The following is a 27611-nucleotide window of genomic DNA, read 5'->3' as shown; positions in this document are numbered from 1 at the left end:
GGTAGGTTGTCTATATCCTTACGAACCTTGGGGATACCAAAAATAGATGGAACTCTGGGTTTATCTACATGTAAGAAATTGTATGTGTCACTATCAGTAAGTCCTTCTAACAGTAAATCATTAAGGCATAACTGTATTTTTTGTATGCTATATTCACTTCATTTAGTGACACCCATGCATATTGTTTATCATCCCCAGGATATCCATAATTTTCCCCTCATATACTATTTTGTCCATCAACACAATACCCCCACCTTTATCTGGTTTCATCACCATCAGGTTTTTATTGTTTCTACATTCCTCTAGAACATTCCTTTCTTCCTTACCTAGGTTGGAAAATACCTTATTGTTAGCTACTGCTTGACACAGTTTATTCTCTACCATGTTTTCAAAATTCCTAAATTGTGGATGGGTGGATTGAAGGTGCTTTTTCTGTTTAACTTATTGTCTGTGTTGGGCTTAAATTGGCCGTTAAAAACCAACTCCAAGTTTTTCTTACATACAAACAACTTAAAATCAACTAGTAGCTTGAAAATATCAGTCTTAAGTTATTGGAATAAAAGTAAAACTTTTTAAAAACAAGTTAAAATGACTTTTTTCAGCATTAGTATCAGTATAGTTAAAAATATTAAAACCATTAAAAGTGCATCTTGGACCATTTTTAATTATTCTAAATTCGCTGTCTATCTTGGGTGTGTCCCCCTCGGTCCTGCCCAAGCATTGTATCTGTAATTCACTGGGCCTTTCTTCCTCAACCTCTCGGACCTCCTGGGGGAAGGGTATTCTAAAGGGTTGTGCAAGTTTAAATGCTCATCCACTCATTTCCCATTATACCCCTCAATATGTATCAAACTTTCATTGCGAATGTTGTACCTCCTACACTGCTTTGGTTTGGGGTACTGTACATTATCTTTATACTCATTAATATCCCCTTCTATTTTTTCATTTTTCTGACATGCACATCCTTGCATTTCAAATCTATGTCCTTCAATAATTCATGGTAATTGTTTTTTTTTTCACATTCAACAGTAAACAACAAATCACTCACGATTTTATTGTTGGTATGCTCTACAAGTTCATAGATTCATAGATTTTTTGCATCTCATTCTCATTGTTTCTAATAATGGCTTTCATAATATCAAATCCACATCTATCAAAAGCTGCTGTTAAATCTTTGTGAAAATCAGTACCATTATAAACATTATTAGGATATTTACATACCCTGGGTTCCTTAGGGACTATATATTTAAATGCAAACACTGTTTTAAATAATTGTTGACCATCTCATACATTTTGTATTTAGTTAACCACATATCCAGTTTTTCAAGACTTTTTACATAAGATTGCTACTACTGGTAACAGGGTGACAGGGAGTGGACCATTTTGACAGGCATACTGTTAAGCTGAATTAAGAATTGCCATAGCTGCTTGTCTGGGGAAGGGATTTGCTTGCTTCCACTCACCACCTTTTCCCCAGTTCAGCAGGAAAATCCCTGCCCAAAGCAACATGAATGTGACAGTTAGAATTAACCAATACAGCCAACCACCACTAGGCGCTGCAAATGCCATGAGCTTAACAGCCTTCCTTCCTAAGGATAAGCGAGATGATGTTGACTATTCAAGCTCATCTTCCACCTGTGCCACTATCTGAACACAGGTCATTTGTGCTGTAGTCATGGTTACATCCCTCTATACTATGCAGCCATTGCAGACTTTCTCAAACTTCAGCCGGTGCCTTCATTTAATTTATTTATTCTCAACTGGGTAAAACTATTTTAGCTTAATAAAACCCTTAAGATAACATCACCTTTTAAATCTGTCACTTCTGTCCCACCTTTGCTCAAAAGGCAATGCTTCTCAACCGAGGAAATACAGTCTTATCCATGGGAGGCCCAAGCAAGTCTGTATTTAACACATTCATGATTCAGGAATGCTGTATGTAGTATCAAGCAAAATTTGAAGTATAACGGTCAAAAATGTGTATACCCGACTTAAAATCAGTAGTAAAGCAATAATGCAATAGGAACAAGAGACTCCTGACTACCTTAAAACGTGTGTACTTAGGAGGTGGAAGTTTGTCTGCTCCTTTACAAGGCAGTGTGTGTGTGTGTGTGTGTGTGTGTGTGTGTGTGTGTGTGTGTGTGTATTTATGTATATAATATATGTATATATAGGGGTCCTGCATCTGGTCTAAATGCTTGTTTGTCGATACCTGGTCGGTGTACTTATTTACTTAACATCTGTTTACCAGGAAAGTCCGACTGGGACAGAAAGTGCCCATTTTCAGCAAAAGCCCATGGAGAAAAGCTCCACAAATACTATTTCAAAAATCAAGTATACACACTTTAAATTACAAAGCATCATGTTACACTACAAAACATGAGTGAAGAAAAAAATGTAATAAGAAAAATAGAACATAAATTTCATATATTGCAATGAAAAACAGTAACACAAGTTAAAGAGAATAGGTGAGGAAAAATTCAACAGTCATATTATTTGTTACATAGATTAGTAGTATGTGGTAAATTAGACCTGAGACAGATGGTCAACAGGTGTGCGATATCTACAGTCCCCAAGTAGAGGAATATTCCCTTCCTCAGGGATTATGCAATCTTAGAGTTAAAATATATAATTAGCAGGGGGTAAAGCAGGGCACAAGGGGGCTTGGCCCCTGCAAAAAAAAAAAAAAAACAATGCAGTTAGTTTTTTTCTTTTTTTGTGTGTGTGTGTGAAAACTGCATGTCCCAAGATTCTTTCTCAGAGCATGTGTGATAACGTGTTGACATTTAATCTGTCGACCTTTTGCTGTCACTGTTTCTGAGGTTGATGTATGGGCTACTCAACCAAAATGACTAGACCCTTATACACACACACATACATAAACACACGCACGCACACATGCACGCTCAAACAGCCATCTCTTATGGAGGTTCACGAAGTTTGTCGGTGGTATGAGAAGTTCTCTACAAAATAAACACTAAGCTTTTTTAATGTGTCCACATGTGCCACTTGAGGTACTTTCTGCACATTTATGGTCATCATGCTTTGCACTTCTTATGATAACTTAACCTTTTGAAGGTACAGCTTTCAAAATGCATGTACTATACCTCTCAGTAGTCTAGAATTTTGTCAAAAATGTTTGGCCTGTTCCACATAAAAGTTGAGGTTTTCTGGCAAAGCATTGAGGATTGAAGTCACTAAACGACATTTGATATTTAATTTAGACTTCAAATATTTTCAGAAAATGCATGATATGACTGCAATATTTAAAATTTATTCCTGATTTTGGTCCTTTCTCCCCCTGTCACTTTTGCATTTGTCCAGATTTCCTGTGCTGAAAGATATGGCATAGGCATAGGCACTTCAAAGGCAGTCTAATCTGCGTCCAGTAGAAGGATACTTGCCTTCCTCTTACAACTGGAAACACTTGTAACTACACTCTAATATAATAGTAAAAATATGCATGAAGAAAAAAAAATTACATACGAAAGAGATACGAGTCACGATATGCAATTCAATAGTCTATGTACTTTTTTTTTGTTGTTGTGTCTTTCGGGAACTCTGGTCCGCTAATGATTAGCAATAGATTTTTACGTGCCAAGTTGCCGGCCCTGACGCACAACCTTCAACGAAGGTATGCCCATTCACGCATGTCTCCACACAGAAGATGCTCTAGCTGAGAATCGAACAGGACAACGTCTTACTGTGAGGCGACAATGCTACCGCAGCACCACTACCGCAGTAGAGGATATTTTATTTATTTACTTATTTAACATTTGCTTGCCGGGAAAGTCCGACTTGGAACAAAGCCAATTTTCAATGGAGGCCCCGGGAGAAATACTCCAGATACATGTCTTTGTAACATGGGAGGAAACCAGAGCACCCGGAGGAAACCCACACGAATGCAGGGAGGACATGCAGACTCCGCACAGAAGGTACCCCAGCTGAGAATCAAACTGGAAAACCTCTTCCTGTGAGGTAACAATGCAACCACTGCAACGCTGCACCAATATTCGAAATGTCTAAGTGATATAAAACTGAAAAGAATGAAACTTTTACATTTCTATATCAAAGACATACAACAGAAGAAAATGCAAGCACTTGATATGAAAGGGTGTAAAGGTGCAGCTGATACGCACTGTAAAAAAATGAAAACATTACTAAATGTTGCACCTTATGTTACTCAGCTGTTTAATTTTTTTTATGTTACAGTCAAGCATTAATGGTTTAACCAGAATCAGCTGTGGGAGTCACTAAAATTAATGACACTTAAATCATCTTATAATTTCACATCAAATAACTGCAGATAGACTTCAAAAAGGCAAATATTTCTATCCTAGACATCTAAACCTGTCAAAATATACAGGTTTTACGAGGTTACACAAGAAAGTCAAAACTACAGAAAGCTCGGCACGACATAAGCCAACATCTATGAAACAGTGATCACCCAAGTCCCAGAATTAATACAAATGAACAGGCATTGTAATCAGGTCAAGTCTCTGCAATACCACTTCTGGGGCACTTCTTACGAGGAAGTAATTTTACACTGAAGATTACAAACGTCAACGATAACGACAAGACAGTAAAATGAAAAAAGTAATCATGAGGTTTGCTTAGCGTAGATTTAGGAGACTGGACCAGGCTTGGCCATTATTTTTCACGAAACAAATAATCAAGTCAAAATTTAAAATTCCAGTGGATGACAGAGAATGGCATGAAAGACATAAGGGATAAGTAAATATCAGTTAAAATGAATAAAAGCTTAAAAATAAACAACCGAGTTACATTTCAGTACTGACACAGTGACAACAGCAACATAGAAGGTAGAAGAAGAAACAGAGAGTTAAGTGTCACAGGGGGGGTTTGGGACAGAGAAAGATGAACCAGAAGGAGAAAGACAAAGCAGTCTGAGTAAGCAACAGAAGGCAGAACAGTTTATAAAAATCATAACTGATCAGATCATGACTTGATGAACGTATGGTCCAGGAACACAGTTCACCAAATGCTGGCTTGCAAACCCAGAGAACAATAAAACATTTAAGTTGTGCCAGACAACCTATGTATTTTCCTCTTTCTCTAGTGTCCACAGCCACTGACAGCAACAACTGGTGTAGTCACCTCCACCTACAACAACTAATAGGGGTGTTATCTCACAAATGGGTGCAAGTCATCTGGATCCTCAAAAGCACAGATGTAGCTCAGTGTAGTTAAAAGCAAGTATCAGCATACTGCAGGAAAATGTTTTTATCAAATCATGAGTCGGTAATTCATGAGTGAGGAAATTCTCTCTAATCCATATCCAATATATAAAAATCTGCTGAATCAGTTTTAACAAAGGAATGGGACAGGTTTGACAGGTTAGGTTCAAAACGTAGAAATGTCCTACTTATCAAATTTGGAATTTCATAGTTTTTCTGCTAGAGATAATAAAAAAAAATATTTAATTGTATTTAATCGGTAACATAGAACTGAAGTACCCAAGACTACCCAAAAGCTCCAAATATTTTGGATATTGTAACCAAGTGGTACAATGTCGCACCAACTGATGAGCTCAGCCAAGGTAAGCAAATAGTATTCTGGCTGACCCCATGGAAATTTCTGAACTGGCTGGCCATCAGCAGACAAGCCAAAAATGAAGAGCTTAACACCCTCTGACAGAATTTAGTACTTCTGTTGAAACCATTCTTATAGCTGTTTTAGGCCTGGTCATTGAAACATATTGAAGGTTGTGAAAGGCCAATCTCACCCTTCACACAAACTTCACATAATAAACAAAAGAAAGGAAACAACCACAGGGAAAACTGCAAGAAATCCAATTTGCTTTTCTCCAGACAGTTATACTCTACACTTATTCAGAAATGCCAATATAGTAAAAAAAAAAAAAACATCCATTGCTTTGTATGGTCAATATCAAGTATGAGGCTGCCCTTATTACACTCTGCATAAAACAGCCTTCTATCCAGTGACAAGAAACAAAAAGGAGTGTATCCAATTATATTAATACATACTGAAAAAGTGATGGGCAAACCACATAATGTACAGAATATGAATGTACTGAAGTAGGATATGAACAACTTATGAATGCACTGAAATAAGACGTGATTAAATGTAGTAAACAGCTGCAAGGTGGATACCTTTTCAATGTCCTCTGATCCAGGAAATGAGACCTTGTAGGCTGGAATCTGGTGACCCCACCACAGCTGCCTTGAAATGCACCAATCACTATTAAAATAATTAAAAGGATTAAAATTAATATTTTGTCTAGGACAAGCCATAATTTTATATCTATCTATATATCTACATATATATATATATATATACATATATACATATACACACACACACACACACATATATATATATATATATATATTTATACACACATGCAGTATTAATTGGTAATGTGAGTGGAAAATAGGCAATCAAGCCACATAAAAATGATCAGAAGGAAGTGATCTGCCAACTAGCTGTTGTGCAATATATGTTAATGGTGATGATATTGCCTTACTATGCAAAGCTAAGCCAACCTGAAGTTTTGGTCTGTCAGCTCAGGAAAGCACAGTTGTGTAAGAATTTACCATAACCTTAGATGTCCTTCTCTTCCATGTTGCAGTATTCATTACAGTAGGGAGGTTGCTGCCTGCAGTGCCAACGTCCGACCAGTATACCAAAGTCTTTGGTGTAGGAGGGTACGTGTGATGTCCTCTGTCAGAGCCATGACCTGACAATGGGTATAAGTGATGTCTGCATGTACCCTTTTCAGAATGGACTGCTTCACCCAGTAGTACTCCTGGAGGTTTAAAGAGGGTCATACCTGGGAGACCCTTTAGACTCGCATGTAAACTACACCATAGGGTACTTGATAGGCTGTTTGTGGTGGAGAAGTTAAGAGAGAGGGAGACTATGTCCTCACATGTTAGTAAAAGTATATCAGATGGGTAAAGTAGAAGGGGTAGGAGGGAGGGAATGAATACTGCAACATGGAAGAGAAGGACATCTAAGGTTATGGTAAGTTCTTACACAACTATTCTATGTCCTTCTGTTCTCATATTGCAGTATTCATTACAGTAGGAAGAGTACCAAAGCTTTTAGGTATGAGCCTGGGTGGAGGATTGGGGTCCCTGGTCAATGAAACACTGAAGAATACATATGGCAAACCCAGCTCTAGCTCTGGAGGCTAGGTCCAGTTTGCAATGTTTGGTAAAGGTGTGCATTGAAGCCAAAGTAGCAGCTTCTAAAATTGAGGCGTAATGAACCCCTTTCAAAAAGGCAGCTGAGGAAGCAGCTGCCCTGGTTGAGTGTGGTTTGACATATCCATGTAAAGTTTTTCCATGATAGGAATAGCATATGCCAATAGACTTGGAGATCCACTCAGAAATGGTCTGTTTGGAGACTGCCTTCCCTAAAGCCCTAGGGTGGAAGGAGACAAATAACTGGTCAGACTTTCTAATAGGTTTGGTTTTGTCTAAGTAGTACCTTAGTTCTCTGTGGACATCTAGGGAATGAAGAGTCCTCTCTGAAGGATTTTTAGGGTTAGGGTAAAAACGGGTAGGTTAATGGTCTGGTTTAATAAGAGTTCATTAACCAACTTAGGCATGAAGGAGGGGTTAAGTCCTGAGGGCAACCCTGTCCTTGTGGAAAATAAGGTAAGGAGGGGTACCATAAGGGCTTGTATCTCTGATATCTTCCTGGTGGAGGTAAGGGCCACTAGCAGAACTGTTTTCATGGTGCACAGTTTTAGGTATACTGAATATGCTGGTTCAAAAGGTGGCAATGAAAATTTTTTCTAGAACAAAATTCAAGTCCCAACGGGGAGGTAAAGGCTTTTGGGGGGGTCTAATATGAAGTATCCCTTTCGGGAAAAGCTTGACCTCCAATCTAGAAGCCAGAGGAGGTAACATGGGCAGACAAGCAGAGATGGCAGACAAATGGACTTTAACTGAAAAATAAGTTAATCCTGAGTGAAGAAGCTCACACAAATAGGAAATGACCACAGGTACAGGAATAGTCATAGGGTCCTGTTTTTTTCATCTGACACCACCTGGAGAATCTCTTTCATTTACATACATAATTTCTCCTGGTACAATGTTTTCTGCCTTCCTGCAGAACATTGAGTACGTCCTCTGAGTATACATGTCTGAAGGGGATTAGAACCCTATCACCCATAAGGTTAGTTTTAGATTGCTCTCCTGAGGGTGTAGTAGGGATCGCCTGTCCTGTGTGAGTAAGTCTATTCGGTGGGGTAACCTGTGATGACTGCCCTTGGCTAGTAGATAGAGAAGGGGAAACCAATGCTGTCTTGGCCAAAAGGGGGTCACCAACAGGATTTTGGGTTTGTCCCTCTGGATTTTCAGGAGGACTTTCTGAATCAATGTGAAGGGTGGGAGAGCATAAAGATACATTCCCTCCCAAGGAAAGGAGAAGGCGTCCACCTTCCAGGCTTTGCAGATGTGGGTCCCTTGTGCAAAACCTGGGCATCTGTCTGTTCTGGGAGGAGGCAAAAAGATCTACCTGTGGAATACTCCACCTGTGGATTAGATCTAAGAATACCTCTCTGTGAAGCATCCATTCATGAGAGGGAGCTGAAGTTCTGCTGAGTGAGTCTGCCATAACATTCTCTGTAGAGGGAATGTACACTGCTACCAGATGAATCCGGAGTGATGACGCTAGGGTCCAGATCTGGGTGGCTAGGCTGCAAACAGGGTAGGATCTTGTGCCCCCCCCATTTGTTTATGTACCACAGGACAGTCATATTGTCCGTAATCACTTTCGGGGTCCCTGGGCGTAGAGCTGACTTGAAAGTTTGTAGGGCTATAAGGAGTGACCTCATTTCCTTGATGTTGATATGGTCCTTTTGTCTTAGTTTGGACTATTTTCCCTACACGGTGAATTGCTTTCAGTTGTGTAGTAGCACTGCACCCCAACCCATGTCTGATGCATCTGTGGAGACTTGTTGCAGGGGGGCTGGTACCTGTAAGGGGGTTTCCTGGTTGAGGTGGATAGCCAAGATCTACCACTGAAGTTCCCTCTTCAGACACTGAAGTAGGGGAATGGGGGTGTGCAGGTGATAGGAGTGTTGGCTCCATAAGTTCTTCAGGATCCACTGGAATTTTCTCATATGGAGTCTTGCCAGGGGAAATATGGGTATTACGGATACCATGTGGCATAACATCCTTAGGAACTCTCGTGCTGGCAAGGAGGTGAGGGTGATGAGTTTGCTGAAGTATAGACAAAGATCCAGGATATTTTGGTCTGAAATGAAGGCCTTCATTTTATCTGTTCTGATCCTGCATCCCAAGAAAACCAGGTCTTGAGTGGGGTTCAGGTGAGACTTTTCGTTGTTTACAGTAAACCCTAATTGAGTCAGGGTGGAGATCACCTGTTGTAGGTGGTGCAGAAGGACTTGGCAATCCTGATGAAGAATTAACAGGTCATCTAGATATGGGTATATTTGCATACCCTGTGTTCTGCAGTGAGCAATGAAGGGTGCTAGACACTTTGTGAACACTTGAGGGGCAGTGGAGAGTCCAAAGAGCAATGCGGAGAATTAAAAATGCCAAGAACCTACTGCAAAGCATAGGAATTTCCTGTATTCTGGGTATATAGGAATGTGGAGGTACGCATCCTTCAAATCCAGAGCTACCATGAAAGCCTGTGTTGGTATGAATAGTAGGAGCAAAGGTAAAGTAATCATTTTGAAACTGGGTACCTTGAGGAACAGATTTAGGAAAGATAAATCCAGACGTGGCCTCCATGGGCAGTCTTTCCTTGGTACCAGAAATATTCTGGAGTAAAATCCTTTGTTTCTTTGGGGGAAGGGTATCTGCTCTATGGTGCCCTGAGCTAGCAGTTGTTGAATGATGGGTGGGAAAAGGTGAGCTTGGTTTGCTGGATGTTGAGGAATTCCCTGGAGGGGGGGTGACATCCACCAAGTCATAAAGTATACCCTCTGAAAGATTGAGAGGACCCAGTTTTCTGATGTGGTTTTCTGCCAGGAGGATAGGAAGAGAGTTAACTGAAGGGATAAGGGTCTATTTGGGCTTAGTAATTGTAAGATACAGTGGAAGAGGTCTGGTTTAGTCAGACTGGCTCCGAAAGGGAGTGGTCAAAGGGGTGGAAGGAAACCTGGGAGTAGAGCTTTTCCTAGGTTGCCTACCTCCCCCTTAGGCTGAGGAACTGGGTGGGAGGACTGTCTCCTGACAAAGGAGGCTCTTTGTGGGTAGTTTCTCTGATATCTGGGTATAGGAGATGCCAGCAAATGTTTTAGGTTCTAAAGTTCTTTTCCCTTTTCTTGAAGGGATTTAAGAAGTTCTGCTGAAGCCTGCCCAAATAAGGCTTTATTGTCCAGTAGGGCATCAAGCAGTTTAAATTGCACATCCACAGGAAGTGGCTGAAGCCTCACAGAGGATTATCACCTCAACACTGAACCTGATGCAGCAGATTTTGAAGAGTCTTCCATTGCATCATAACTGCACTTGATGGACAGCCTAGTCACATGAGATGCTGTGGAAAGTAGGGTGTTAAGCTGGGTTTTTATAGATGAAATCAGGAACCTCAGAGAGGAGGGTAGAAGCCTTGGAAATGGTGTCCAGGACATACCTAGCCATGTGTGCTTGGTAGTTAAGAGCTCTTATAGCCAGAGTAGAGGAGGTATACATTTTCTTCCTTAGTCTGTCCATGAACTTGCTGTATTTATCAGTAGGGTAAAGAGCATCAGAAGGTAACTGGCTAGATGTTTTATCAGCAGAGACTGCAATAACAGCTAGGTCTGCTGGGAGGTTTTTAAATAAAAACTGGGTGTCCAGAGGGACCTTGCAAAAAAAAAAAAAAAAAAAAAAACGGTCAGGACGCTTACAGGCTGGGGGTTGTGAATCTGGGGCCTGTGAAGTGGCCAAGAAGGCATCTTGAAAGGAGGTAGCAAAGGGGGCACAGCAGAGGGGGGATGGTTGCTCCATTTGCAGCAGATAAAAGTACCTTTTCTTAGTGTTAGAGATCTCCGAGGCCTTCCACTTAAAATGTTCCCTCATGAGGGAAATGGTGTCTCCAAAGGTGAATTCTTCTCCAGGAGACTCAGGGGTGATGGGATCCTCTTCCTCTGGGGTAATAAAATCGGTGATATTAAAGTGTATTAACCCACCAGATGCGCCGAAGCAAGCCCCGCCTGACACATTGCAATGAAATTAATATTCAACATCTGTGCCGAAAGAAGCCCAATGTTTTATTGTTGACATTCACTGTCAAAAAAGAAATGTTTTACTAGGGACATAAAACAAAAATGCCTGTTGTACATCACATTTCAGTCAATCGGGCAGAGTTCACACCACAAAACTGTTTCTCTAAACGATACTGTTATTAACGGCTGAAATTATATGCAGTACCAGCACTATTGCACAACACTTGTTAAGTGGGGGGGGGGTGCAGGGGGCCTGCTCCCCTGAAAAAGGAGAAAGTAATAATTTTGACGAGGATGGAGTTCGTTGTGTGCAAGGATTCTGTGTCAATCATGGTGTATTTACATACTGAAACTCTGCCCGCCACCTTGTCAAACAGGCCACACCCATTCCTGCGCGAACTAACTGGTGGGTTAATACACTTCAATATTGCCATAAAATCCTTGGGAGAGTCTATTTGAGATCCATAGGTTAGTGATTCTTTAGAAGAGGAATAGTCTTCCTCTTATACCTCTAATGGAGGTCCTGAAGTGGGAGCAGCTGGTGGTTGTTGCGTCTGTAAGGCCTGGAATGCCTTAAAAGACTCTTGAGGAAAACTTCCCATCCAGGAAGTTTTCTCATCCAGGAACAGGTTGAGGCTCAGGATGTTTTAGTTTTTGTTTTCTCTTCATAGAGGTAGACAGCTGAGAATGAGTGGGAGCCGACATCTAGGTGGATGGTAGTGTAACAGTAGGGCCTTCCGAATGTATGAGATGTGGTTCCCCTCTACCATCAGGATGTGATGGTTGATTAACCTCAGTCAACATACTCAAAGTTTCCACCATCCCAGCTTCCATCAAGGTTCCCGGGCCTGGCTGGGAAACTGAGGTCTAAAATCATCCTGGGCTTTCATCTGCCTCAGCGTGAGAATCTGGCCTGATTTTCTTGGCATTCTTCCACAGCGGCTTATCGGATGTGCCTACTCCACCCTCCACACCGAGCATGAGACACTGGAGCCTTTGATTTTCCAAGTATAGTTTTAACATGGCCAGATGGCTGCGAAGAGTTTTAGGTACAAAGGATTTGCAAATGGGGCATGATGTATGGTCATGGGGCTTGCCTAAACAGAATACGTGTTTTCGTGTGTGTCCTTGTGAGGAATTTGTCTCCTACAAGAACACTTCCTCTTTCTAGTGGACATGCACTTCTTAGCAATTAACAAAAGACAAGGAAAACCCAACAGAGTAATTATCTAGTGGTTGATTGCAGCGGTCGTCTCAGAACTAGCGATCTGCTTTCTAAACTGCCAAACTGGAGTCAGACGTTCACTGCGGCAGAAAAATTCTGAAGAGGGTACGTGCAGATGTCACTTTTATACCCTACGTTAGTGTATGGCTCTCACAGACGACGTCACACGTACCCTCCTACACCAAAGACTCCACTGGCCGGATGTCGGCTCTGCAGGCACCAACTTCCCTACTGTAATGAATACTGCAACATGAGAATAGAAGGACATCACTAGTTATAGGAATGCCACCTGAAAGTTAAATCATACAAGATCAAATCATCTCACTTTTGCATTAGTGCTGCTTTGTTCATTTATCTAGTATCTCTTTCTACCTAGGAAAGGACACAAGACTGTGACTGCACAAACGGTCTGAACTTGAGGTAACAAATAACACTTTTACACACAACATGCAAACTACATCACTTGTTCAGAGTGAAACTAAAGTCCCACCCTGTGGCACATAGTGATAAAGTCCTGACTATCTACCTACCTACCTCTGTATCTATCTATCTGGGTAGTGCACTGATCATTACTGACCAATTTTAGGCTCAGAGTGAAATACAATACATTTCAAAAACAAAAAATACATAAATATCAATAACAGAGTAGGCTGGAGATGTTGCACAGAAAAATGGTGTGAGTGTATGTGCATGTTTGTATGTGTGCCTGTGTGTGTCTATATAAAAAAAAAAAAAATATATATATATATATATATATATATATATCTACACACACATATATAAATATATATATATACACACACACACACACACACACAACACACACACAACACACTCTACTGAACAAGCACAGTATAATGTACTGTATACACATTACTTTCTAAAGTGGTCAACTTTCAGTAATTCTGAGAGAGGAGAAAGGACTTAAAAAGGAGAAAGGGATAGTGTGTTTCATGATATGTCCTGTTTTCAAAGCAGGGTAGACATTTGGCTTTTTCTATGATGATACCATGATGCTCACAGATAGGCGAGTCTGTAATGACTTGACAGATGCTGTTAGGGATGGTCTGGAGTGTGGTGGTTGTGTTTTTCTTATAAACAAAAGTAAAAATGGGAAGCCCGTATGCAAGTGGAGAGGAAAACTCCTTTGCTCTTGGGCTGCACTGGCTGGTCAGGACAGAAAAAGAGATATTTCTGGCCCAGAAGAGGAATGAGTTTATTTTTGCTCTCACTCTGTCTCTTAGAAAATGGAAGTTTAGTGACTGATCAAGCCATAATCCTAGGTATTTGGAGGTGGAAGTTGTTTCTGTGAAATGGGTTGTGTAATTCAAAGGCAGCATTTAAAGAGTCAGGTAATTGGTGAATTTTTTGTGAAGTTCAAAAAAGCACAGTTTTGGTCTTGGAAGGGTTGAGAAGTAGTTTATGGGTTATGACCCACTGGTGAATCTCAAGTCAGGCAGACCGGAGTTGGGATTAAATGTCGTGAGAGTGACCGGATCAGTGTATGACCATGTTGTCAGCATACCGGATGAGTCAGAGATGAGATAGATCACAAGAAAGCTTGTTAATGAATATGGAGAAGAGAAGGTGGGCATGAATGGATCATTATGGTACAGCTTTGGTAACAGGTGCAGATTCTGATAGGCAGAGGCATAGATGACTATGACACAAAACACCACCCCTCGCACGTACAGCTTGCCCGGCCAGATCCAAATACGAAAAAACACCATAAGCCAGCAAATACAGTTCCAAATGCTTTATTGCATATCAAAAAGGTGCTAAAAAACACCAAAATAAAGCCCAAGTCCTCAGACTAGTTTCGGCAAAGCCTTCTTCAGTGAGGAAACAAAAATTAGTAAAAGCAATTCACCAGTGAAAATAATCCTTTTAAGGATGCATGTTGCCAATAGGAAAGTGGTATGTTCCATATCATTAGTAGATGCCTTGATATATACAACGACAACCTTGGTCATAAATTAAATGCATATAAATCATGACAAAATGTGGAAATATGTTGAAAATATAATATCATATATAAAATTATTCCATAAGGAATATGTTCCTGTAAAATACTAGTATACAACATACCTAATATAGACTCACTTACACACTAAAGTCTAATCATCCTGATCTCAATGACCAGCTGTGAATGACTTATGTAAATAATATATCAGATGTACAAAAGTACAACTCTATCCAAAAATATATACTATTCTGTACTATACTAATCAACCTTGGAAGTGTGTATTATACATATACTTATGGACACCATAACAAAAAGTCCATCATTTATTCAAAAGATATTTGTTATATAGACTGGGTATGTACATGATAAAATAGACAGATGTAGTGCAAAATAATCATCCAATATGTAAACTGATTAGGTACAAACATATAAATCATACCTAATGAAAAATATAAAAAATAAAATATAAAATGGATGTGAACCTCAAACAAGTGCAACATCAACACAAAAAAAGTAGTGAATCACTAATCAGCATAATATGTGTTTCATAAATGATCATTAAGTCCTGGTGGGAATAATGCCCCAAGATGAACTATCCAGTACTTTTCTTTGTGACTAAGAATCCTCTGCCAGCCAAGTTGATTATGTCTATTTCCCTGAATCTTATCAACAATCATAAACATGAATTTGGCTGATTTGTGTTTGATAGAATGTTGATACAGAGCATTGGTGGATTTTTGATTACGAATATCGCTCCGATGTTCACCTATCCTGATTCTCAGAGAGCGAGAAGTCTTGCCAACATAAAAGGCTTTACCATGGCACGTAGCCAAGTAAATCACCCAACTAGATGAGCAATTACCAAAAATGCGAGCATCATATACCTTACTAGTGTTAGCACTTGTGAATTGTTTAAGCTTATTAACTTGGCCACAAGAGGTGCAATGACCGCAAGGGAACGTACCCAACAGTTCATCCCCTGTGATGGTAAGTTGCTTATAATTTGCACCTCCACTCTCCTGATGTTTATAATGAGAAAATAGTGTACCCAAGGTTTTCCCTCTCCGGTAGGAGATAGAGCATTGATTACCCAAAATGTAGTGTAGATAATCATTGGCTAACAGAATGTTCCAATTATTGTTAAGTATATTCCTCACAAGTTGATGATTTCTACCAAAAGTAGTAATAAATCTAATGTTCTCATCCTTATTACGGTCTTTCTTATCCTTATATTGTAACAATGAGTGTCTCTCTTGTTGGTCTGTCCAGATCCTGGCTGAATCTATATCAAAACTAGAATATCCTCTATCCAAAAACCTGGTGTTTAAATCCTGTTTGGCCGTCTCATAATCCACAACTAAAGAATTGATACGTTTAATTCGTAAATATTGAGATTTGGGAATGTTGCGGATGGTGTGGTGCGGATGCATGCTAGAAGCATGGAGTAACGAGTTGAATTGTGGATATTTTCTGTGAATCTTAGTGTTAAGGGTATTGTCATTGTTACGATATATAGTGACATCCAAAAAGTCTATAACAGACCTATGGTATGTTATTGAAAATTCAATACCCCATATGTTGTTATTTAGATGTTCCACAAATTCAAGCAAATAGTCAACATCAGTGCGCCACACCATCCAGCAATCATCTAGATAATGCCTCCAAATATCCATCTCAAATAAATAAATGTTGTGTAAGGGATTGTAAATAAGACACTCTTCCAAATAAGCCACGAACAAGTCGGCATATATTGGAGCAAAGGAGGCACCCATAGCTGTGCCTCTCAATTGCCAATAACAATCACCTTGGAAATAAAAAACATTTTTGTTGAGAACGTGCTCAGACATGCATATTAATAAAGTATTAAATCCCGGTGGATAGAGTTCTGCTTTGTTGAGCCGGAATTCCAAAGCCTGAAGTCCAGCCCAATGTGGTATGCTGGTATAAAGAGATTTTACATCTAAGGTACACATGAGCCACCCCGGATCCAATTGAGTATCAGCAATAATATTGAGAAATTGAGTTGTATCTTGTATCCGGGCTCTAACCAAAGTCAAAAGTGGTTTCAAATATTGCGTTAAAAATGCCGATAAAGGTTCAGTTAATGAACCATGGCCAGACACAATTGGCCTACCTGGAGGGTGTGTAATAGATTTATGAATTTTAGGTAACAAGTATAAAATCTGTTTAGTAGGATCACTAACCTGTAGATGTTGGACCGTCTTTTTAGTGATAATCCCTTCCTCCAGTGCCTGATTGAGAAACTGGTCAATGTCCTGTTTGAATCTATTAGTTGGATCAACCCCCATATGCATGTAACAATGGGAATCAGAAAGTTGTCTTAGGCCTTCCTGTACATAATAGTCTGTATTTTGAATAACTACCGCTCCTCCTTTGTCTGCTTGGAGTATGACTATTTTATGATTGGATCTAAGTTCAGAAAGTGCCTGTTTTTCATGAGAAGTGATATTGTCTGGGGCTATATTATTATCAAAATGGGGAAAGTGTAGATCCTTGAGTACTGCTTGCTGTAAAATGCCCACATGTTTGTTCATGGGCGGTTGAAAAGTCGATTTCTGGAAGGTAAACTCAGTGGATCTTTGAGAGGTGGAACTATCCTGATCAGAGAAAAAAATACGCAAATTAAGTTTCCGGCAGTATTCCATTACATCCAAAGAAACTGAATACTGGTCAGAAAAAAGCTAGGGACAAAGCCCATTCCTTTATTCAAAATGCTGTGTTGATCTTCAGTAAGCACATGATCCGACAAATTCAAAACATTTTCAAAAGGTTTGGTTATTGTATCAATAGTGACTGGACTAATCCTGGCATTGAGTCCGTGCTTATTCCTATTCTTGTGTTTCCTCCCCCTCTGGATTTCCTACCATATCTAAAGGGAACTGTGGTTGACTTTTCTTTTTTAGTGGTGAATGAATCATCATTCCCCCCTCACTGTCAGTGTACGATGACTCCTCCCCTGATGTACTGGTATAACTCTGGTCTCTGTGTTTTAAGATTGACCTTGATCTCTTCCTAGACCTGCCCCTGGTCGTGCTTGATCCAATATCCTGGAATCTCACTGTTCTTTGTATTTGGAAGGGTTGACCCTTCTCATAATCCGTGATATCCCTGGTGAATTTCTTAATTTTTCGATCCTTCACCATTTTATCATAGGTAGTTAGTTCCTTGGACAACCTGTCAATACACTGGTGGTAGTTGTGATTAAACTGAAATTTTTGGAATTCAACGCTAAGTTCCTTAACTTCGGAAACCAATGAATCCACTGTTCTCTCATAATAAGATGTTAAGATTTTGACAAATACCATAGAACCCTTTCTTAAAGCATCATCCCATTCATCTGTCAGCCTCTGTTCAGATCTGCCAACTAAGGGGCGAAGCTTAATACGGAGACCTGTTGGTGCCAAATATTTATGTAAATAAGCTTTAAAAAGTCTCAGATGCCAAATGTTGGCTCTCATGCCCTTGAGACCTTTTTCCAAATTGCAGAACGCCAAATCACAACCACCACCAGTATTGGGATTAGTTTGGTTGAGTTTGTTGCTTGGGGTATGATCCAAACCAAATATGGCAATGTCCTCCCTATCAGCACACAACCCGTCCAGTATTTGGTCCAAATCCAAATAAATAGTATTGGAAGGCTGTCCAAAGGAAAAATCCTAATCGTGATCAAATATATAGTCAAAAGAATCAAGCAGATCAGAAACCAGGTCAATCCAAACACCAATGGCCAATGTAGCCCACAAAAACAATAATATACTAAAGATGTTAAATCATGAAAAATATTAATGTGTACCACAAAAATGCCCAGGCACCTAAGATGTAATATCTGTAACCCTGATGATAATTGAATCAGTTAATGATCATAACTGTCCATAAATATAAGGTCATGAGTACCTGTCTATATAGACAATCAGACAATAGTGATACCTATGTATACACAGGGTGTCATGAAGAGAAAATGTAATGATAAATGACAAAAAAATGGCAAAAAATATAGCCACAAAAAATCTAGGATGCTGACAAAAATATGACAGCCTAACAGACCTCAAACTATTTCAATGAGAAAACCAATAGCCCATTGTGTGACTCCAAATCCCCTGATATACAAAAATTGTTGAAACAAGAAGTGTAATATAACTGTGTACCAACAGTATTAACACATAGAAATGTTTAAGAAAAACCCAAAATAATCAATTATGACTATAATGGTAACTAGCTATAGATGATGTTAGCCCCTGCATGTATCAGGAATGAAATCCAATATGTATATATATACATAAAATTTAGGGTGAAAAATCAGAATAGAACTAACAAGGGAATCACCATTACATATCAAATACCATAATAGTATGACAGACCATCGTATATGAATTGTCTCAATAGAGCTGAAAAAGATGTTGGCTCAAAATATAGATCCCAAAAATATTGAGAAGCTTCTTAAAACATATGAAACCAGGCTATGAACCCAACCATATTAATGTAGACATTAAACTCCATGTATATCTAGGATATTTCGTCAGATGTAAACCATCTCAAATCATTTAAGACAAAGATGTAAAAACAACCATGTTAATGTGAACACTGAGCTCCATATGAATCAAAAAGATCCCACCAGACCACTCACATTCAATGATCTTAAAAGGTCGCTAACATGTATCACATATAAAAAACAATTGTTAGCCCAAGGTACATGTTAATAAAACACCAAATGTTCTTAGTGTCACTATAATGTACCTATGAAAAAAGGGTGTTTTGAATATAAAAAATCAATTTAAACAAATTGTCAAATCCAATTCACCCAAATAATATGCCTACATGTTAGCACATAATAGATCACTCTAAGTGGTGCTCAAAAATATCATACTATCAGTTAATAATTACTTGACTAATGTGCCTGCTGTAACATGTAATCCTGATTAAGGCTGGAATAAGGTAACAAAGCCAAAATAACTATGGATGACACAAACTTAAAAAATAGCAATGTATAAAATATACATATGAATCTGAGTATCCACTAATGTATAATTCCTGCCAAAATGATACAAAAGCACTTGGATGTATACATGCCCTATAAATTGAATGCAATGTAGTATACATTCACCAAATTTAGACAAAACATTGACTAGCATAAAGACCACAATGTCCATAAATTCAATGTCCCAAATCAGCAATAAATAAATGTCACAAAAGATCAATACCGATGTATTAAGTTAAATGTGACAAAATAGTATATAAAGATATTGTATAGCCCAGTCTTTCGTGATATCCTTCGCTATGGTGAAAATACCAATAATTGTTCTTATCACAATCCACGTAGGTGTAGAACCGATGGTAAAGCTTGGCATATAAATTGTTTCACATAGCAATGAATGTTAACATAAATTGAACACATCCCAAGGATAGTATGTAGATCCAGAGACGCATAGTACAAAACATATATGCCCCGATGAGAGAAACCCTAAATCAGGATATAAATTATGTACCCCCGCTATGGTAGGTTAAATGAATAACAGATATGTATAGGCCCATATAGCCAATTTCAATCGCATCCCCGAAGATAGTGTCCACATGAAGACTCTGCCAATATAAAGTACAAAGTCAGAAAAAAAAAGTTACCGTACTTGCTTCAAGTATTTGAAATACAACCAAATACGGTGAATGTTTGCAGGATTCCACATCAATCGCAGGTCGAATAGCGTATATATAATACTTGTAATGCCTATGGAGATAGTATAATCCTATACACAGGCCCAGTTCGTGATTCACCACACAGAAACACTTGCCGTAAGAAAAAAATACAAAAACTGTCACCCAAAAAGCTGCAAATCACGGTTGCACAACTCCGAACATCACATCACATCCACGATAACCACTGGTGAATTGGACCCAGCAAAAATAGTCAGGAAAAGAGTCATCTCCACCGACAGCGTGAGGAACTGAACGCCAACAACGAGGAAACACAGCAACACAAAACACCACCCCTCGCACGTACAGCTTACCCGGCCAGATCCAAATACGAAAAAACACCATAAGCCAGCAAATACAGTTCCAAATGCTTTATTGCATATCAAAAAGGTGCTAAAAAACACCAAAATAAAGCCCAAGTCCTCAGACTAGTTTCGGCAAAGCCTTCTTCAGTGAGGAAACAAAAATTAGTAAAAGCAATTCACCAGTGAAAATAATCCTTTTAAGGATGCATGTAGCCAATAGGAAAGTGGTATGTTCCATATCATTAGTAGATGCCTTGATATATACAACGGCAACCTTGGTCATAAATTAAATGCATATAAATCATGACAAAATGTGGAAATATGTTGAAAATATAATATCATATATAAAATTATTCCATAAGGAATATGTTCCTGTAAAATACTAGTATACTCAGAGTGAAATACAATACATTTCAAAAACAAAAAATACATAAATATCAATAACAGAGTAGGTTGGATATGTTGCATAGAAAAATGGTGTGAGTGTATGTGCATGTTTGTATGTGTGCCTGTGTGTGTCTATATAAAAAAAAATATATATATATAGATATATATATATATATATATATATATATATATATATATATATATATACACTCATATATAAATATATACACACACACACACACACACACACACACACACACACACACACACACACACACAACACACACAACACACTCTACTGAACAAGCACAGTATAATGTACTGTATACACATTAGTTTCTAAAGTGGTCAACTTTCAGTAATTCTGAGAGAGGAGAAAAGACTTAAAAAGGAGAAAGGGATAGTGTGTTTCATGATATGTCCTGTTTTCAAAGCAGGGTAGACATTTGGCTTTTTCTATGATGATACCATGATGCTCACAGATAGGCGAGTCTGTAATGACTTGACAGATGCTGTTAGGGATGGTCTGGAGTGTGGTGGTTGTGTTTTTCTTATAAACAAAAGTAAAAATGGGAAGCCCGTATGCAAGTGGAGAGGAAAACTCCTTTGCTCTTGGGCTGCACTGGCTGGTCAGGACAGAAAGAGAGATATTTCTGGCCCAGAAGAGGAATGAGTTTATTTTTGCTCTCACTCTGTCTCTTAGAAAATGGAAGTTTAGTGACTGATCAAGCCATAATCCTAGGTATTTGGAGGTGGAAGTTGTTTCTGTGAAATGGGTTGTGTAATTCAAAGGCAGCATTTAAAGAGTCAGGTAATTGGTGAATTTTTTGTGAAGTTCAAAAAAGCACAGTTTTGGTCTTGGAAGGGTTGAGAAGTAGTTTATGGGTTATGACCCACTGGTGAATCTCAAGTCAGGCAGACCGGAGTTGGGATTAAATGTCGTGAGAGTGACCGGATCAGTGTATGACCATGTTGTCAGCATACCGGATGAGTCAGAGATGAGATAGATCACAAGAAAGCTTGTTAATGAATATGGAGAAGAGAAGGTGGGCAAGAATGGATCATTATGGTACAGCTTTGGTAACAGGTGCAGATTCTGATAGGCAGAGGCATAGATGACTATGACCCAGATAATCCAAATTTGATTAGTAGCTCAGAAAAGTTGAAGGCCAGAACTCAGCAGCAAATGTAATCTCACTGATTCCAGGGCAATGCTGTACAGTGGCCCACATTAAGAGACAATAAGGCTATTTAACCTTTTCAATTGATTTGTTAACAGAGTATAACGCTAATCCATCTGAACCACTTTCTAATTTACCCCAGGGAGTACAAGGGAAAATGAGAATCAACACATTTTAAGTACAACCAAGGGAGTTCCCAGCCAGCCCAGTGCAAATGGACGTTTGCAAAACAGGCCACTGACCAAGAAAGGGCATAAGCTTGGCTTTCCAAGCAGATTAACAGCAACTCTTAGGGGTCAAGTGTGTGGATCAGGCACATGCCGGAGGGAGGCACTGTAAACTCTGCTGTGATGCAGCTCCTATGCCAGCAATTGGGGAAGGCTAAGGAAGGGGTTGGGGAAATAGAAAAATGGGTGCATTGCCTGTGCCCATGAAGAAGAAGTGGGACACTGATTATAGGGACTGCCTGATAGCAGAAGATAGCCACATAAGTTGCTTTAGGTCCACATCTAAGGGTAAGCCAGACTTGCCTACCTGGTGACACAATTGCACTACATGCTGTCAGGGTTAGAAGGATAAGGTAGTCTATGTGCCCCAATCAGAGGGTTTAGCCGGACTCACCTGACCATGATGAAGGATGCTCACCTCTCTGGTGAGCTAGCAGATGAATAGGGCTTAGGTGTTGGCATAAAAAAGCACCACACTGAATGCCTGAATGATGATTCCCTCCAGACAGCTCTCACCCTGATGCTGGGTGAAATTTCTGGGTAAAAGAACAAATGAGCTGTTCTGATAGGGGAAAGCTTGACAGTCAGCAGGCACAGGGAGGGGGAAAAAAATCAGAGAAAGAGAAAGTGCGATGAAATGTTATGGAGCTTATACAAAATTAGGGCCTACCTCTCCACTTCAACAAAGGATAAGCACAAAACTCCATACAGTTTTCTATTGCATAGCTGCATCATGTAGGATGGCTACAAGTGGGTAACTGCGATTTACATGGACAACTGAACAAAACCTTGAACAAATGTGTCATGACTGTTAGCCAATCAAATCCCACCTCCTACACCCATGACATTACAGAAGCCCTACAGTGGTCCACATTAAGAGACAATAAGACTATTATTTAACTTTTTCAATTGATTTGTTAATGGAGTACAATGTTTATCCATCTGAACCACTTTCTAGTTTAGCCCAGGGAGTACAAGGGAAAACGAGAATTAACACATTTTAAGTACAACTAAGTGCGTCCCAAAAATACAATAATAAATGGACAAGCATTTTGGAGTTTATATAACAAAATAATAGCAACACAGCCAGTAGATAAATTAATAATACAATGGAGTAATAAACAGATATAGCTAATCTGTATTTGCACGTTCATTACATCCTCAGCTACAGCATAATGGTACATTCCCTAATGAAAATGCATACATTATTGGGTAATCCTTTAATAAAAATAACCTAGAAGCTGCAAATAATTCAGCTATTATAAATTCCAAAATTACGATGGCAAAATTTTAAACAAACTGCCTAATTGTATTAGAGGTATCATGATAAAGTTGACTTTGAAAATAAGCTCCTCTTTCACTCTACCACTCAATGTACACACATACAGAAAAAGGGTTATTAAATAACTTACTTAAAGGAGAACCACACCCGCACAATGAAAAAAAAACATGTTTATTTCAGCAGGTGTTGATGTTTCCTATATTTTAACACCAGTTTTGGACTTTATACATGCTTTTTTATATTTTTAAATGTAATTCCAGAGTCTGCCCACATGAAGTCCAGCATCTTGATTTTTTAGTGTATATCTAGGTATCCCACAATGCAGTGTTTGGCTTTAAAATATTACATTATAGCCCCTAAGGTCCCGTCAATGCAATGACTTTACATGTGTTTTCACATATAACCAGACTGACTAAAAGAAAACAGGGTTAATTAACATTTGTTGCTTTTCAATGACTACTTAAAAGACAAACAAGGATAATCACACAGAACAGTATTCTCAGTGCCCTGTTACTTCTTTTTCTTTCTAAAGTGGCAAGTTTTCATTCTTTTATGTGTGAGTTGTAGTCCTTAAACTTATCTCCCCTCCCACTAAATATCTCCCATTCATATCTGTCAAAGTGGCAAAGGTAATTTGAGCTGTTGGCTGCTGTGACTGACAGCTCACAGTAGGAGACAAAGATCATGTACTGTTGGCCTTTTACTATTCACTTACATACAGTGGGAGGGTCTATACTACATCGTCAAACTCATAGGAGTTCGAACGATGTAATATCAAACCATGAAGTTCGAAAACCAAAAAGTACGAAAACACAGAACAGTGATTTTTTTTCCCCAGAGGGGGAAAAAAATCGCTGTTCTGGTACAAAAAAAAAAAAAAAACATGTACACAAACTAATGTGGGGGCCTTCACCCCCCAACGTGGGAGGCAGTGCCCCCCTACTTAAATATACTAACTCTGAGATCGCACCACAGTGGAGGAAATAGCAAAGCCGCGAAAATGGGCCACCGATTTTTTTCCCGGGGGGGGGGGGGTCGATGTTCCGTGGCTTCGCTATTTTCGCATTTCGAACTTACGGGTTCAATATTACAATGTTCGGACTCCTGTGAGTTTGACATTGTAATATAGACCCCAGTGGGACACTTATTTTTGATGTACCAACAGCCTATTTCTGTCCTCAAATTTTAATCCTTACTACCTACTAATTGGTAACATATTATTTGGTAAACCTTCCAAATTCATTTTTCAGAAATTCCTGAGAAAGCAAAATTCTTAAATAATTGTGTCACAAAGGCCAGACAAAATAAAATATTTTGTTTTGATATAGTACTGCGATTCACTTAAAATAAGACTTTTTACATCAATGTGCACTTCCTAAACAATAACAATGCACGTGTAAACTATTACATTATTAACTTAACAGTAATCACCACTGATTACCTGGGAAGTTATGAGGGACAGGTCAATGATAAGATTCAAAAATAATGAGCATTCTGCAAAATCAAGGACATTTGAGATGTATGGTCTTGGGCCATTTACCTCTTATTGTACTATTGTCTTTATTTGCTCCCTGTTATTTGTCTGTTGCAACTGGAGGATTTATCCAAATTGTCTGCAATAATTTTGTTAATCTAAAGAATAATACAAAAATATTCAGTAAAGGTTAAAAAGAATACTCTGGGTTAGATGGGGAGGATGTGATGAGGAACCAGAGGTGGCGGCACTGTGGGATGTGTATGCGAGAGGAGCACTGGGAAGCATGGGGTTAGGTATCATGGAACCCTTTGCCTAAAGCACCATTTCACATTCACCTGCCTGGCTTTTTATGAAGTAAGACCTTTGTGTTGCTGTGGAGGTTATGCAGGCTGCCTTTCTTTCTTTCTTTTTTTTAATAAGAAAATGTTATTAAAGTTTCTTCATACTTCTCTAGCAGTGTTTCTAGTTATGATTTGTTGATACTGCTGGGCATTTCAGTGTAATGACTGGTAGCATGTTGGTCGGTGGGCCAGAGGCATTATTTATTCCTTAGACTTTGAGTATACAGTGCATACTGAGCCAAATTCATCTGTAATTAAGCAGGACAACTAAGTCTACAAGCTCTTTTCACAAAGCAGAGAAATGTACTAAAATGATACTATTTTAAACCCATGACAGTGATGGCTTAACTGCATTTTCTCATCAATGATGCTAACTAGCTAGGATTTTGACTTCTGCTGTACCTTTTTAATTTTATAAATACAAGCACAAGTTTTCTTCTGTTTGCTTATACCTCCTTAGCAACTTCATGACCCACTGTGTGTCTCTGTAGTGAAACACAGAGTTTGTTAATCACTTGCTATAACCATTTACTTGGTTGGGTGAATGACTGAATCACTGCTGCAGTGTTTGCATAAACTACTTCCTGTTAGGGTATTTGTTAGTGGTCTAATTTAGGCGTTCTTAATGTTTTTTACATTTTATTTTGCAGATTATACTTCACTGTAATAATGTAATACTGAGGTAACTCTGTGTTGCAACTTCTATGGCACATTGTTTAGTATTCTGTATGCAATCTATCAATCTATTACCTGTTTGCAATTGTGTGTACAGCTTGATTTATTATAGGTCTTATTTAAAATATATATAGCACACACACATATTTTGTGTGTGTGTGTGTGTGTGTGTGTGTGTGTAATACTTGTTTACTGGGGTAGTACACTGATCAGCACTGACCAAGTTCAGGATGTCCCTGGATGAAATTCAAAACATTTCATAAGAAAAAAATGACTGACATGTAAGTAATAGCACAGGTAGTTCAGATTAGACTGTATATCTACATTCTAGTAAACAGAGTATAAAAGTAATGTCTTTCGGCTTTTCCCAGTTAGGGGTCGCCACAGTGGAACACCGGTCCACTACAGTGGATTTTTACAGTGCCGAGTTGCCAGCCCGACACCCAACCTTCTAGTAAACAGAGTGTAATGGTACAATATTTACATTAGTTTGTAAACTGGGTAAACCTTCAGTAATTCTTTGACAGTAGCAGAGAGGTGAAAAAGACAGAGGGATAATGTGTTATGTTATTTATTTAGCTTTTGTTGGCCAGGTTAGACCCACTAGGATAGTGATCTGCCTGCTGTGATGCAGCATGGATGCTTTGTGCTGAGTGCCAGCACCATTTTGAATGGACATCTGCAGGACTGGCTGCCATAATATGACACTGAAGCGTGTCACAGACTGCCCTGCAAGTGAAGTATAACAGCTACTCTGCCCTTGTACTGTAAGCAAAATGCAATTAGTGTGACAGGGCAAAAGAAATAATATAGCGCAGTGTCAGGTCATGGTCTATACATTTTTTTTTTGTGGGGGTGCAGTACCGCTGTAACAGTACAGTTCAGTGTTCTGCACCTACATCTTTTGCGGTGGGGGATACAGTAGGATGTGGTTGTAAGGGACTTGGCCATTTCTGTAGTTGTGGTGATGGTTACCAATACATTTATTTGTATACGCAACCTCCCAACCAAGCAGCCAAAGCAGTGAGCCAACCTGCCTCCCTCTACCCAGGATTGGTGAGCTGGCTTGTATGTGTATAAGCACTGAGGTAATTAAATGTATTAGAGTAATTCTCCAGTCAACCCAATACCACATTTATGCACATTCAAGGGGAACTTAAACTACACCATTATAAACTGGGAATCCTGCAAACCCCCAAACTCACAGGTTTAAACATTCCAGCCAGTCCATAAGCCCACTATGGGTGCAAACATATTCAAACCAGCCCTCATGAACTTGGGTGAAGGTTGCACCCCCCCCCCCACACACACACACACACACACACAAACACAGTGCAACATCCTCACACATCAGGTCAGACCATGAAGCTCTCACCTTTGAAATAAAACCTGGGACATTAGCCAGATCTGGAAGTTCCAGGGATTACTCCAAGGCAAATGACCTACTATTAAGTGACACTCTGGCAAAATTTAATGAAGTTAAAGTAGCCTCCTAGCCTGACAATCACAAGGCATTCTTTAGGTGTGTCAACAACCTCAAAGGCAATACACAACAATATGCTAAACTAACTGCAAATTACGCTACCTACAGTGTGCCAGAGGAAACAGCAAATCTACTGGACGATAAAGGCCGCTCCAACTTTATCCTGCTTTCTCCCCTTGGCAC

At 39.2% G+C, this 27611-nt stretch overlaps 1 protein-coding gene across 2 annotated transcripts in view; it reads right to left on the bottom strand.

Moving 5' to 3' along the window:
- VARS2 (valyl-tRNA synthetase 2, mitochondrial) overlaps window positions 1-27611 on the bottom strand; it is a 1808135-nt gene that overhangs the window by 714359 nt on the left and 1066165 nt on the right. For both annotated transcript variants that reach the window (XM_044084462.1, XM_044084463.1), the window contains exon 17: window positions 6135-6222. In XM_044084462.1, coding sequence (XP_043940397.1) covers window positions 6135-6222 — 88 coding nt within the window. The remainder of the gene's footprint in view (window positions 1-6134; window positions 6223-27611) is intronic.

Source organism: Protopterus annectens, chromosome 9.part0 (assembly GCF_019279795.1).
Source record: "Protopterus annectens isolate FY-2018-M chromosome 9.part0, PAN1.0, whole genome shotgun sequence".
In the NCBI taxonomy this organism is placed as follows: domain Eukaryota; kingdom Metazoa; phylum Chordata; order Ceratodontiformes; family Protopteridae; genus Protopterus; species Protopterus annectens.
This window is presented reverse-complemented; position numbering and strand designations above follow the sequence as displayed.